Source organism: Rhinolophus hipposideros, assembly GCF_964194185.1.
Source record: "Rhinolophus hipposideros genome assembly, chromosome: 19".
NCBI lineage: Eukaryota > Metazoa > Chordata > Mammalia > Chiroptera > Rhinolophidae > Rhinolophus > Rhinolophus hipposideros.
The window spans coordinates 44,107,927-44,123,936 of record NC_138065.1 but is presented as its reverse complement, the minus strand read 5'-3'; the positions used below and the strand labels follow the sequence as shown (position 1 = coordinate 44,123,936).

The 16,010-nt window shown below is 37.0% G+C and overlaps 1 protein-coding gene across 2 annotated transcripts in view; it reads left to right on the top strand.

Moving 5' to 3' along the window:
* The first annotated feature begins 2,962 nt into the window (after positions 1-2,962).
* TOR1AIP1 (torsin 1A interacting protein 1) overlaps positions 2,963-16,010 on the top strand; it is a 30,536-nt gene continuing 17,488 nt past the window's right edge. Inside the window, exons 1-3 of one of the 2 annotated variants that reach the window (XM_081025872.1) lie at positions 2,963-3,863; positions 5,499-5,576; positions 9,685-9,747. In XM_081025872.1, coding sequence (XP_080881998.1) covers positions 3,386-3,863; positions 5,499-5,576; positions 9,685-9,747 — 619 coding nt within the window. In that variant the 5' untranslated portion in view covers positions 2,963-3,385. The remainder of the gene's footprint in view (positions 3,864-5,498; positions 5,577-9,684; positions 9,748-16,010) is intronic. The other variant, XM_081025873.1, reaches the window with a different exon arrangement.

The following is a 16,010-nucleotide window of genomic DNA, read 5'->3' as shown; positions in this document are numbered from 1 at the left end:
TCTCCTATAATAATCTTTTGCCTAATCCATACTCTATCTTGATTACCCCATTACTGAATACGTGGTCCACTTGTGTCTCAGGTTTGTGCTATGTAATCATGCATTGGTATATTTATTATTTGTCATTTTTTACTATTCTCTTCTCAACAGATTCTTAAAAGATAGGAACAGCTGAGAATTGTACTATGCATAAGGAATGCTATTTCTGGAATGAATGAGTTAAAGAAAAATTTTCATAATACTTCGTTATAGTTTAATATAGCCTTTCCAAATACAAAGTTCCTCTTAAACCTTTTATTTGGGCACTATATACTGTGAAAAAAGCATTTATTTGTATTTTTAAAGTGCTTTAATATGTCACTTAAAGGAATAGGAAGTTAAATAGTTTATGACACTTGACTATTTTCTCCTTCAAAGAAATTAGTATTTTTATTATAAATACATGTTTATTGTAGAAAATTCAGAAAATGAAAAGTATAAAAGAAACATTTAAAAATATACAGATTCAAAAAAATAACATTGTTGCTTTCTACTAGGATATAACCCCAAAGTTACTTGCTTATCTAAGCACACAAATATGACTACCATGTACAATGGATTGATAAATGATTCCTCAGTGTATGTAACTGGATTTCTGCTTATACTAAAAAACTCATATACAAAAATGATTTTAAAATAAAATGTTTCATTTAAAATAGCTGCTTTATTTTGAAATCTAGTGTCAAGAACACTAGATTTTTGAGACCTAGAACAGCTAGGTATATTGCCAGTCATTTAATCTGAATTATAATTGTTTGTATATGTCTCCCCTAATACATGGCAAATTCCCTAGGGATAAAGAATACACTCATTTACAAAAAAATTTTTAAGAATAATTTTTAAAAACTCATTAATTTAATCCATATATTTATTAAACACCTATTCTCTGCCAACATAGATGTTTAATAAGTATGTGAATTAATGAGTTATAATTCTTTGTTATAATCATTTCTTCTCTTACCCGTTTTCTCCTTTGATTCACTGAATTACTCTACATATCTCAAATTCCCAGAGTAATTGTCTAACACCCAGAGCTCATGCCTCCACTTGGTATTGGTGGCCCAGCAATTCCCTTATAATACTGGCTGTGAGTCTACTGTCTCTGCAGCGTCACCTCTTTTGGACACCCCTGCAGTTTGGAAAACATTTACAGCAGAATATCTGGTTTGACTAGAGTTTAGCTTTGCCTCAGCTTTTTGTGATGCAAGTTGGTATTTGTAAAGTTGCTAGGTGTGGGAGGCAGGTATGATGGAGCTAGGATTATGTATTATTACACATGGACTGATGAGTCAATAATATGTAGAACCTCTTGTCCTTTCTTTTTTAATATGTCCCCCAAACCAAAGTTTACAAGTCTATATCCAAGTTTCTATATAGTCACCTGTTCTGATGTTTTAAAGAGGCTTTTAATATATGCACTAAAGTTCATAATATGAACTTTGTACATTAGTACTACAAATGTAGTTTTATATCCCTTAATTACATTAGAGAACTTTTACTATCATACGTTAATGAGTAATATAAAAAGCACCTTATAAAGCATGACTTAAAACAAATAAAAGCCAGGTATTAAGCAAGTACCAGTACTTTTCAACATTTTATCAGAAAGTAAGTCCCACAAATTTTCCAAATGTACTATCTAACCCAGGCTGACAAGGGAGAATATCCCTTTAGTTTTCCCTTAAAAGACTTTTTTTAAAAAGTAGTATCTCCCTTGTCAGTGTTCCTCCAGTTTCTTTGGCTATATTTTATATACCAAACAAAGCTAGACTAAACCAACAGGCTTAGTGATTCTCTAAAGTAGGAGAATCACTTTAAAGCACCTAAGTGATTCTCTAAAGTATGTAATTCCTTGTGTCTGTGGCCAAATACTATATGGCCAAATATATTAATGAAAACATAGTACATCTTAACATTTCATTAAATCGAAATTTGTGCCCGGTTTGAGCAAATGAGTTACTCAAAAGCCTTCTAAGATGATTTAAAATACTTGAAGGCACAAACAATTAAACATCTTCAAAATTTTCATTCATTTTAATTCGTAGCATCACCGTTTTAAAAATCTCTTTACTAAAATCAATTATAAAAAATCCTCCATGCAAGTGTGCATAAGGATTGAAACAGAGATTAATGTTACCTTCAACTATTTGAAGGTAACATTAATCTCTGTTTCAATCATCATTCAGCCTTTATACTAACTTAATGTCTTCCCTCCGTGTCTCTAAATTTGGCTGCCGACTTATCCACATGTGTAAATATGGTATTTGGAGGTGAAACAAATAGTGCTTATTCATCCTTTCTTATTCAGTTAAACTAAACGCAGGGAACTGTAAATCAAACGCAGCGTATGCCGTCAGGTCCAGCATCAAAGTGGAAAATAACGGATCGCAGTTAAAATTACAGCTGTCTTAAAAAAAATAATAAAAAATAAAATAAAATAAAATTACAGCTGTCTTAAAAAAATAATAAAAAAAAAATAAAATAAAATTACAGCTGTCTTTAATCTACGCATTTGTGCGTCGCCCTCTGTCCATGCACGGCACTAGGAAACGTGCACAGCAGGGCTGCTGGAGTAGAGCTTGCACACGAGAGCTACGCGCGGTGTTTTGCAAACGGGAATCCGCCCGAGTACGCCGCTGGTTCCGATGTTGCACCCTCTCAACAGGTGGCTTAAAATTTACAACCGGGTGCCTGCGTTCAAACAAGGAGCTTGAAACCACACTTTTCTCCGAGAAAAGTGATGACCCAGGTGTTGTCTCTGTCGGTCACCACTCCTGCTGGAGACCTTTCCAGGCACGGCTAAGGCAGCAGCGGACGGAAAGGGTTCCAGGAGAAGTGCGCCACCGCCGGGGCCGGGGCCCGAACCTTCTCCACCCCCGTCTCACTCCGCCCTGCCCGAGCCTCGGTATTGGGAGCCGGCTCCGGCGTCACCTGCGTGCGGGCCCCAGTTGCCACGAGCAGCCGGGTTTAGGGCACGCAATTTGCCAAGCCAGTTGTCCCTTCGCCGTCGTCCCCTCCCTCCCCCCCCAAGGCCGAGGACAGCGACGTCCTCCTCCCTCTTCTCCTCCTCTTTGGTGCCTCCAGCCAAGAGGCGGGAGTGACCCCACGAGCAGCTGACCCAGCACAGGCACTGCCTCTCCCAACAGCCCTCGGACACACCATGGGCCCAGAGGCGGGATTGCAACACAGCAGCGACGACGCAGGCGGCAGCCCCGGCGACTCTCAACTGCCTCCCTGACCACCGCGACCACCGCCCATCACCCGGATAAGCCGTCGTCACCAACGGCAGCAGATTCTAGAGTCGTCAAAGCCATCTTCGCTATCGACTCAAGCTACGTCAACAACTATGGCGGGCGAGGGGCGGCGGGTGGAACGGGTGATGGAAGGATGGGGGATGTACGTCACACCCAGGGCCCCCATCCGGGAGGGAAGGCGCCGGCTCGCCCCTCAAAATGGCGGCAGCAGCGACGCGCCTGCGTACGGAACTCCTTCGCCGTCGCGCCACGGCCGGCGGGAAGTGAGGTTCTCCGAGGAGCCGCCAGAAGTGTACGGCGACTTCGAGCCTCGGGTGGCCCAAGAAAAGTCCCCGGTGAGAACACGAATCCGACTAGAAGAGTTCCGGCCTGATTCTGCGAAAAAGGAAGTGAGGGAAAGCGCCTACTACCTTCGGTCTCGGCAGCGGAGGCAGCCCCGACTCCAAGAAGCCGGGGAGATGAAGACGCGAAGTGCTACTCGCCCCCGGCAGCAGCACTCACAGCAGTCTCCGCTACAGCCGTCACCGGTTTCCACCCGGAGAGGATTACGGGACTCTCATTCCTCTGAAGGTGAGGCCGACGGAGGAGCGAGCGAGCGCGGCGGGCGGGCGGGCGCGGAGTGTGTGCACGCCTCGGAGGCTGGTGGGCGTCCCCGCGGAGCTCATCCCGGCCGGGGCGGGGGTGGCCCCCTCCCGCTGGAGGGAAAGCAGCACAGGCGGGAGGAGTGGAAAGGCAGTCCGTCGTGCGGAGCAGTGAGCAGAGCCGGGGATCTCTGCTCATCCCTGGGCAGCAGTTTAGGAGTGTCAGGATTGCCTTTCTGCGGTCCTTCACGAGGGGACGGCGAGTTCGGCGGCAGGCGGGACGCCGGGGTCGGTTTCATTTCGGTTTTCTCTGTCCTGCGGCTGTTTCTACCAAAGCCACTTCCATTTCCTCCTTTGACACTCAGAGGCCAAAAGTCTCCAGCGGAGAATGAACGGTTCTGAGATGACCTCCCAGTGTTTTCCCATCACCATCCATGTGGGGAGAGAGGGAGGGAAATTTTGTGAGCGGGCGTTTCGTGGGCTAGCGTAGTTGGTGAATTGGCCTGACACCCCACTCAAACATCCACCGGAAAGGGGTGAGTCAGTGACCCCGAACTGGAAGCCCCCGATGTCTGACACACTTGAGCACGGAACGCGCTTTCTCGCCTGTGGTCGTCTCTGCCCAACATTTGCCACGTTGGGGGCTCTACGTGTAACCTGCGCGGTTAAGTAGTCGCCTGACAAAGCAATACGTTTTTTTTTTAGTTTTTATTTGCATGGGCGAAAAGGGTGCTGACAAAATGAATGGATAGGTTAGGTGAGTCACAGGTGAACCAACTCCCTTCATTCATCCTCTCACATCTTGCCCCCACCCGCTGTCTAGTCTAACGCTGAGTCCCGAGTGAAGTTTCCTGTTGGCCCCAGGTAAAGCACCTAATGAGGTAAAAATCAGGGGGTTTGAGTCACAGTGGGATTACATAGGTAGGTACCCCATGGATGGACATGAAGAAGACATGGATTTTCTGGGTAGAGCAGCGTAATAGGCTGCACGTGTACCTGCTGCCTCATTTGGAGATGTGCTGATGTTGGAAACTTTCTGTTAAAAATATGTAAGTTACTATAGGGAGTAATCACTCAAGACAGTTTAGCCACACGCTAGTTCTGTCGCTCTCTTAAGATTATAAAGTTCCTGAAAACAAAAATCCTACCAAATGTATTTGAAGGACTATGTTGTGCTTTGGTACTTATGTTAATTTCCTTCAATATCTGGAAGACTGTTTTGCACACATTTTTATTTAAATAAGTGTATGTTAAATTGTATTGACTTGCACAGAGCCTAGTGTAGTTGTGTAAGTTAATTTTTTAACACAGAAAGGGTTTACCTCTATTGTAACTATAAGGATCTAAATATTTTTCATTCTTCTGCATCATTTATGACGCTCCAGCTCATCTTTTAAATTTTCTAAAGTAATGTATACTTTTGTTGTAAAGCGTCAGTGACGGACAGTTTATTTTTGTCTTAAGAGTATTTCTAACTAGTTAAATAAGTTTTGGTAAACCTAATTTCACATTTCTAAAGAAATGAATTACTTGCGTTTTTGCTTATATGTTGCTATTAATATGCATAATCTCTTACCCAGATCATATGTTCTGTATTTTGACATTTGTCATATTTATTCTTCAGAGGATGAACCATCTTCGCAAACTGTTTTGAGCCAAACAGTCTCAAAGAAAATTATCAGGAGAGCACAAGAGATTCCAGGTAAGAAGAATGATTTAGGTTTTTTTCCTTATCTGCCAGCTTTAGTATACACATTATAGCCTGTTTAATCAAGGGTCCCAAATCATACCTCATTCAGAGTTTCAGTGAATGTTCTTTATAGGTGTTTATTGATTAAGGAATGTGTCAAGAAAAGACAGGTTGCATACATGAGAACCTCCTAAGTACCACCCACTTTGTATATGTTAATTCATTCACATATGCACAATAGATACACCTGTTTTTGTTGCTGTTGTTCTTTTTTAATTTTATTGGGGGACAGTGTGTTTCTCCAGGGCCCATCACCTCCAAGTAGTTGTCCTTTAATCTAGTTGTGGAGGGCGCAGCTCAGCTCCAAGTCCAGTCGCCGTTTTCAATCTTTAGTTACAGGGGGCGCAGCCCACCATCCCATGCAGGAATTGAACCGGCCACCTTGTTAAGAGCTCGTGCTCTAACCAACTGAGCCATCCGTCCGCCCCAATACACCTGTTTTAAAGATGAGAAAGTGAGCTCAGAGTAGCTAAGAATGTTCACTAAGATTACACAGTATACAACTAAGCCAAAATTCAGACACAGGTTTGTCTTCTTCAGACCTCTTTCATTTTCCCCAGATACCTCACTTTCACTCTCCCAAGTAATAATCAACTACTCAGTAGGTTAAATGTTGAATGAATATGTCACACTACCTTTCATTTAAAATGGATGCAATGGTCTGCGTAGTAAAATCATGACACAATATGGTTAATCTGGTCAGTTTGATACTATATTGTCAGTTTGATACTACATAAGTCATCAGTTGTAAGATACACCATTTTATGTACTGCCTAAAAGGAAGAAATACTGCTAATTAAATGTAACATGTCATAGATTGCATGATGCATCCCAATTTCAGAGATGTTAAAGTGTAAAAATATTTGTATCACTGTAACATGGAAGTAGGCTACATTTGATAGTCAACTTAAGTTTTAAAAACTATTTTAACTATTTTGAAAGTCGGGGGAGAGTATTCACTTCAGTTATTAATGCTTAGTATCTTTCAGTTTTTAGGTCCATACATTATCAGTTTGCTTTTTTTGATATTTAGTAAAGTCCCACAACAATAAATGATTCTAGCTATTGAAACTAATCATCCCTAGCTTTTTTTTTTTAACCCAAATCTTGCCTTCTTTCCTTATCCATTGCTTCTAATAAGATTATGCTTTACAGTTTGAACTGTTCTCAATTTATGAAGTATATGTATCTCGTTCAAGTTCAGTTCCAAATAAAGACACTCTTTATGCTTAATTCTTCGAGCGTCCTTTATGTTAAACTATCTTAGAAAAACACTGTGAGTAATAGGTGCTATAATCAGGTTTTCCAGGCCATTTAGAAAAAGTGTATTATTGAAATTTTATTTATAGTAGATTTAATTGCAACGTCCCTTACACCTGCAGAAACAAAAATTTCTCGTTTTTAAAATCTAAATTAGATTTATAAAAATTACGGACTTGTGTAAATTGATGTAGTGAAGACTGTTGAGCACCAGCCTATATAGACCCTTATGAAACTATTATATAGTAGAATGTCTTGAACAGTCTTTTAGGGTTCACGTGAGGCCTGTATTTAAGGACTGATAATGAGGTGCATGTCTGCATAACGTGGAAAGAGCACTGGATCTTGGTTGATTTACCCATCCACCTTGAACCTCAGGCTTTTACCTATATGATTTCTTGCTCTAAAAGGTGCTTTTAAAAAATCTTATATCTAGCACTTGGCATGCTCCCATGTCATGCCTCTTAATGAAAGGAGAAAGAGTTTGCGGAATTATTAAATAAGTGCTTGTAAAGTCTATCGAACAGGAGTTATTTAAATAAGAGTCACTTTTTGATGAAGGACTGCTTTAACTAAAAGTTTAAGGATGGGCCCTTCCTCTTCCTTATAGAATCTTGGACTTTCAGTTTAATTTGGTATTCAAAACAGTGCTGTAATTGTATATAGGAGCACTAGTGTGGTCCCAGAGAAATGGACCCAAAGATGCCCTTAAGGATAAAGATACAAACTAAGGGGCCACTTTCTAAAACAACCTAGTAAAGACAACTATATCATTGTCATCCTGTTTGTGGAAGTCATGAAAAATGCTGATTATATTAGTTTAGAATAGGAATATAATTTGTACTCTTCTTATTGTTTGAAATTCCAGAATTGAATTATTTTCAAATTAAAATGGCCATTAGGTTGTTCATTCAGATATATATCTATATATCTATAGGTAAAGATATATAGATACATATCAATATATCTATATATTTTTTTTCTTTTATGGCCAGAGTCATTCCTTTCTGGAAATCACGAAACTAATTTTATAGTCTTAAAATGTATTAGGAAATTTTCATTTTACTAGTTGTTTCTAGCTAAATAATCATAGATAAATATTTTTGAATGCCGACCATTTTGTCATGAGCATTTGATTTTTTTGGCTGCTGTACTTAACCGCCTTCATTCATTTTCCAGATAGTTATTGAGCTCCTATTTTATGCCAGTCCCCATGCTAGATGCTGGGGGTGCAGTGATGAGCAAAAACAGACACGAGGAGGAGATAGCTACCAAAAGAGAAGGGCGCTTGTTATTTCAATCTTAACTCTCTCACCATGGTACTCTTTCTCCCTCAAGTATCTTACATAGGGCTATATACATAGTAGAGTATACAGGAAATGCTTCTTAAATGAAAAGATGGAAACTGAAATAGTAATTGATGTCAATAGATTGAGTTTTAGCTTTTAATTCAACCTAAAAAGTATGGGAATTCAGAGGAGAAAAAAAGGAAGGTAGTTGTAATAATGGGAGTAGCAGGCATGTACAAGGTTTATTTTTAAAGCTGCTTATGTAAGTTCCTAATACCTGATGTGTGAAATGCTAACAACTTGAGATAGATACTTCATAAAATCTTGGAGCTATAAGATTTAGGGAAGTCATCCCTAAATCTTCAGAGTTTCTGTGCAGGCGTCCCTTTGTCAACATCCATTCATGCATTGCTTGAGCATCTTCAGTTATATGCAGAGCATTCCCTCACTACGCTATCTGTTCTGTTTTGGAGATGACATTAATAATTTGGGTTTTTTGGTTTTTAATATTAACTGAAAGCTACTTTGCTGTAACTTTTTCTTGTTGATCTTCGTTTTGCCTTTTTGAGCTACACAAAATCAATTTAATTGCTTTTCTACATCTCCTTCTTTAAGATGAATAAAAACATGCTCAATATGTATTTTTTGAACACGTAAATGACTGTTCCTTCAGGATTTCTCTTGTAGAGATTGTAAAGGGGAAATCGAGTTAAGTCAGTTTTGTAAAAACAAATGTAGGCATTCAATGGAATGTGATAGCCAGTTCGCTGTGGTTTTTGCAGTTCTTATGCAGAGCCAAACAAAGCTTTTTTATAGAGACAAATGAAATAAACCATATTATAATCCAAATTTAGATATGTATTAGGTTTTACGTTATGTTTTGTGAGGCTCTTTGTGAAAACACACCTTGGATTTCTAGGCTAACATTAACATTTTATTTAGTGAGATTAGCTTCCCCATTAACCCTATGCTGTGAGCCATAGTCTGAAACAAACCCTGGCTAGCATTAACATTTTATTTAAAAGTAGAATTTGCATGTCCCAAACACAAGATTAAAATCTTGGAGGGAGTGTATTAACGCTCAGGAAGTTAACCCTGAAATTAAAATATGCCATAAATAATCCACAAAGAATATATGCTACAAATGGAATTTTGTTCTTTTGGTTCTTTGTAAATTAAAAAGAAAATTTCAACTACAGTTGACAACGCAGCATTATATCAGTTTCAGGTATACAGCATCAGAATTTAGTTCATAATTGAGAAATTTAGAAGAGTTTTAGTTGGATTTCTTTCCTTTTGTGCAGATACGGTCTGCTGAGAAAAATGACCTATTTTTCCATCAAGTCCATAAATTTTTTATGACAGGAAATTTGTCTCTAGTTTACTTGTATATTACACTTAGTTTAATGGAAAGCTCAGAAAAACTTTCTTGAATAAATAGATGATTATATAGTAAGTCTAGTATATTGGACTTTTTTATATATATTTTTTAATGTTTTCCCTTCCCGTAGTAGTGATGGGTGAAGATCCTGTAATCGGCCTGTGTAGACCCCCTCTAAGAAGTTCAAGATCTGGTAAGAGATTGTTTTGTCTGTTGGTTTAACTTTTTTATAAACATTTTTTGTAACATTTTATTTTTAAATAGTACCTGTATTCATATGGTTCAAAATTCAAAAATTACTATAAATATACAGTGAAAACTCTCACTGCTCCCTCTATCCTTTACCCATCCAGTCCCTCATAAGAGGCAGCCAAAGTTGTCAGTTTCTTATGTATTCTTCTAGAGATAGTTTATAGAGATATAAGGAAACCCATGTTTAAATGATCTTTTCCTCCCTTTTTAACACAAATTTGAGCCCAATAAGTACTCTTACCTGCACCGCCGTATTGTTTTTATTTTTACTTAATATGTATTGTAACATCTTTCCATATGTGTAAAGAGGTTCCTTTTAAGAGGTGTTTTTTATATGTTGCTATGATTCTTTCTGTTAGCAGGATGATTTTAAACTCGGGTCAAGGACTTTTTATTCTTCCCAGTATAAGGTTACTAAAAAAAAAAAAAAATTGAGACTAAAGTTTTGTGGCCCAGGGCCATAAAATTTCCCTGCCTCAATTACATTTCCTTCTGACTAAAATTTTTAAAAAGTATAGCCCTTAAATTGATTTCATGACTATGAAAGAAAACTAGTAGTCATTTCACACAGTCTACTTCTATTTCATTTTCAGAGTTGATTGGCCCATAGGATGCTTTCTTGTGGGAACTAAAAAGGAAGCTTATTTGTTTTCACATTAGATTTCTACTCCTCCATCATTCCCTGTAAGAAAGAAGTAGGTTGATTTGTTGTTGTTGTTTTTTTGATAGGTGACCACCAGATATCACAATGATAAAGATCAGTTAAGGTTTTGATGATGAACCTGTGGTAAAGAACCATATGACGCATTTCCTTTTAATCTCTAATATTGTTTTGCTATCTCTTGCAGATTTGGCATACAAAACATATGGAAATACTAAAATGAGTGAATTAAGTTTGTTTATTTCTAGTTCTTATAGGTTCTCTTTGAAGGTTCTGATTATGAGTACAATACACGAGTACCCACGTTTGGTCACTGACTTGAGAATATTACTTAGTTCATTATCTTGGCATGTGGGACACCGTCTCTATGACCACGACCTTTTTAAATAGCCTTAGTTTTTATTCTATCTGAAATTATGGAGTTTGTTATACAATTGTTTAAATTCATGTAAGGACATGTAGTAACAAATACACTTTAGTTTTTATTAGCCTTTGTTAAATTCACACTATTGAGAGAAAGTAGATATCAACTTACTAATTAAGGTTTTTCCTTGAGTTAGTGAGTGAATTTGAGATGTTTTTTCTTAGTAAGTCCAGTGTCCTTGGCCATGTTTGTTGAACTGATTTAAATTCTTTTCAGTGTTTGCCTTGGTGTAGGACATGAGATACCAAGATCTGTGGCTTTAAGTGAACCTACATTGATTGTGGTTAGACTTAGTTTTAAGTTACAGTTCTTTTCTAAATTTGGAGGTGAGTCAAATGAGGGAAGCTTCATTTTTCTTTATAAATAGTTGCAGCTTCTTTTAAATTCATCTTTCACTTAAGCTCAGGCTAATTCTTTAGCTGCTTCAGGCTCTATAGTGTCTGGGTACTGAAAACTATCCTTGCAGCATACAGTTATCGTGTACTTTTACCCACCAGAGTTTCTCAAGTGCTCTATTTAAAAACCTTTACAAAAATGTTTTTAAGTCAAATTCTTAATTGGAAGAGAATTTTTACTTTCTGTGCTAGAGTTAGAAATAATTTTTATATGTATTTTATAATAAAAACTAACTTTAAAACAAGTGCTTTCCAGTTTAAAGGAAATTTCTATGAGATTAGTATGGAGAATGGAGTATATCAAATAGCTATTCATGGAGCTTGAATACTAATGGTATCCCCAAACTATTTTTTACTCTCTTCTTCCTTCTGCCCAACTCTGACTGTTCTCAAAAGTATTGTTCACATTGAATAGTCTTAAAGGTACTATTTTTAAAGGTATCTATACCAGGGGTCAGTAAACTACAGCCTCTGAGTAAAATCTGATCTGCAGTCCTGTTTTTGTGCAGCCTATCAGCTAAAAAGATCTTTGCGTTTTGTGAAATATGTATATATTTCACATTAATATTTTACATATATGAATATGTATTTAATCATAATGTATATATGAATGCAGAGAACTTATGTGGCTCACAAAATCTAAAATATTTATTGTCTGGCCCTTTATGAAAAATGTTTACCAGCCCCTGATTCATACCAATGACAGTAATAAAAACAGCAAATCATCCAGATTATCATTTATTTGTTCTAAGAGTAAATTCAGAGAGTTACATACTTCCCCGAACATAGATTTATTATAACAGTCCCTGCTAGGTTGTACTGACAGCACAAGAAGACAGGAGATACATGACTTCTGTATTCTATCTCGCCTTCTCTTTGAGAATGCATAATAGTGTCATTTATGAAATCTTCATATCTTTGTCCCCCAAAAAAACACAAAGTGAGCAAAGCTTATCTTTGCTTGAGTGCCCTTGACTCCTCACACCAACATATTCCACAAATCTCTAGGAATAAGACAGTCTTTAAAGTAGTAGAAATATATGTGGAACTTTGTATTTTCCTTAAAATCTTCAGTCAAGCAAAAGAAAGTGAATAGAAAGTCTTAACAGTCATCTCCACCAGAAGAGATAGTTGTAAGTGGTCTATTCTTGCAACAAAAAAGACCTAGGACTTCTGAAAAGTACCTTTTCCTAAATTGGTTGAGATTGTTAATAGCACATTCCATTATTGCCATGTGTCTATATATTTGTTAAAATCACAGCTTTTATAATTTCCTAAACTAACATTTTTTAATTAAGGGTATTAGTGCTCCAAATAGAATTTTAATTTCTCAAAAAGCTTCTGCATAAGTGTAGTGAAGAAATATATATTAGTGTTTTAAGCTTGTGCATGTAGCAGCCAAGAGGTTCAAAACAAAGGAAGCTGAATAACAAAAGAGGGAAATGAAATGAAAACTTATGTAGTTTTCATAAGCTACATAAGCTGCTAATTCATCATCCAATTGTGTTGAAATATTATCTACACAGTCTTTGCAGCTTAGGTTAAGAAGATGAAAATAGACAGAATTTTTAAAACCTTGCACGAAATCTAGTTATTAAGCACTAATTTCAGGCGATTTTTCTTAATTTCTTCTTATAATGTTTTTTTGTCACAGTATGAGAAATATTAGCAAAAGTCTCAACAAAAGTTTTTAATTCTGTGATCCTAAAATCCATTCATTAAACATTAACTTTTAATCACTTCCTATAAGTCAGTGACACCTGAATATTAGAAAACATTGAATCCCTAAAAAGTACCCAAAATTTTTTTTGAAATCAGTTACCAGATGTTATGTAATCCATAACATCAGTGAACTAAAGAAAAATCACATCATCATCAGTAGGTACAGAAAAAGCATTTGACAGACTCTTAACACTCATTCATCATAAAAAACTTTTAGTAAACTAGGAATAGAGGGGAACTTTCTCAACTTTATAAAGACTATCTACAACAAAACCTACATTTAACTTCATACTTAATGGTAAGAAACTGAAAGCTTTTCTAACATCAGGTACAAAGCAAGGATGTCTTCACTCACCATTTCTTTTCTCCATTGTTCTGGAAGTTCTATTATAGCTAATGCAATAAGACATGGAAAGGAAATAAAAGGTATACAGATTGAGAAAGAAGAAATACAACTGTCTTTGTTCACAGATGACGTGATCATCTACGTAGAAAGTACAAGACTATGGACAAAAAAACTGAAACTAATAACCAATTATAGCAAGGTTGCAAGGTATAAGGTTAATATTAAAAAATCATCACTTTTTCTATGCATCAACAATGAACAAGAGAAGTTTGAAATTAAAAACAATCCAATTATCATCTGTATCCCACAAATGAAATACATATGAATTAATAAAATATGTAGAAGATCTATATGAGAAAAACTACAAAACTGATGAATGAAATCAAAGAACTAAATGGGGAGGTATTTCATTTCATGTTCATGGATAGGAAGACTCAATATTGTCAAGATGTCATTTCTTCCCAACTTTATGTATAGACTCAATGCAATCCCAATCAAAATGTCAACAAGTTATTTTCTGGATGTTAGACTAGTTCTGGATGTTTGTATGGAAAGACAAAAGAACCAGAATAGCCAACACAATATTGAAAACATGAAGAAGAAAATAGGAGGACAGTACTCAACCTCAAGACTTACTGTACAGCCACAGTAATCAAGGCAATGTGTTACTGGCAAAAGAATACCAAATGGAACAGAATAAAGAGCCCATAAATAGATCCACACATAGGCAACTGACCTTTGATAAAGGAGCAAAGGCAATATAATGACACAAAGAGTCTTTTCAACAAATGATACTGGAATTACTGGACACCCATATGCAAAAAAAAATCTAGACACAGACCTTACACATTTAACAAAAATTAACTCAAAATGGATCACAGACCTAAATGTAAACACAAAACTATAAAACTACTAGAAGATAACATAAGAAAAAAACCTAGATGACCTTGGGTATGATGATACCTTTTTAGATATAAACCAAAGGCACGAGCCATGAAAGAAATGATTGATAAGGTGAACTTCATTAAAATTGAAAACTTCTGCTCTGCAAAAGACACTTCTGTTAAAAGGACTATTATGCAAAATATACAAAGAACTCTTAAAACTCAACAATAAGGAAACAATTTATTTAAAAATGGGCCTGAGAACTTAACAGACACCTCAGCAATGAAGATATACAAATGTCAAAAATCCATATAAGAAAATGAAAAGATGCCTTACATCGTATGTCATCAGGGAAATACAGTTTAAAACAACTATGAGACACCACTGCACACCTATTAGAATAGCCAAAATGCAGAACAGTGACAACACCAAATGCTAGTGAGGATGTGGAGCAACAGGAACTCTTATTCATTGCTGGTGGGAATGCAAAAGGGTACAACCACTTTGAAGATGGTTTTACGGTTTCTTATAAACTAAACATAGTCTTCGTTTTACCATACAATCCAGCCATCACACTCCTTGATATTTACCCAAAAGAGTTGAAAACAGGTCCACACAAAAACCTGCACACACGTTTAGCAGTTTTATTCATAATTGCCCAAACTTGGAAGCAACCAACATGTCTTTCAATAGATGAATGGATAAATAAACTGTGGCACATCCAGACAATGGAATGTTATTCAGTGCTGAAAAGAAATGAGCTGTCAAGCCATGAAAAGACAGGGAGAAATCTTAAATGCGTATTACTAAGTGAAAGAAGCCAATTTGAAAAGGATTCAAACTACAATTTCACTATATAACATGCTGGAAAAGGCAAAGCTGTAGAGATAGAAACATCAATGGTTGCCAAGGGTTTTGGGGAATGGGGAGGGATGAATAGGTGGAGCAAAGAGGAGTTTTAGGGCAGTGAAAACGCTTTGTAGGTACCATAATGATGGATACCTTTCATTGGTCTAAAGCCATAGAATGTGCAACACCAAGAGTGAACCATAATGTAAATTACGGTCTTTGGGTGACTGTGATGTATTAATGTAGATTCATCAGTTGTAACAAACATTTACCACTCTGGGGGGGGGATGTGATAATGGGGACATTATGCATGTGTGGGTCAAGGACATATGGGAAATCTCTCTCTGCTCAATTTTGCTGTGAACCTTACACTGCTCTAAAAAAATCGCCTTAATTTTAAAAAAAAAATTGAGTGCTTACAGTGTCCTATTATGAACCAGACTGATGGCATGGTAAAAGGACAGTTGACTGGAAATCGGAAGAGCCTGTGTTCAAGTCCTTTCTGGTTAGTCCTGACACCCTTAGACAAGTCACTTTATACCTTTGAGCCTTAACCTATGAGTGTATTCCCTTACGGCGTTATGGGAATCAGATAACAGACATGAAGGTTTTTATTGAAAACCAGCACCTATTGGGACTGAAATATTTATTACCGTAGAATTTAATGTTTATTAAACCCAGGTTACGTTTTAGAGTACAGACTTGTGGGTGAAGGAAAAATAAACTTTCTTTTTGATTCTTTTCTTTGTATCAAGACTTATTCCTGAAATAATGTAGAGGGAACTAATAGACTCTTATGATTTAACAGGAAAAAAATTTAGTTGGTGTGTCTTTATGTTCATTTTCCTTAATTTAGATGCTCTTATTTATTCCCAAGCTTTAGCTTTTGATGTTATATACAACATGTATGCTTTTCTCTTCT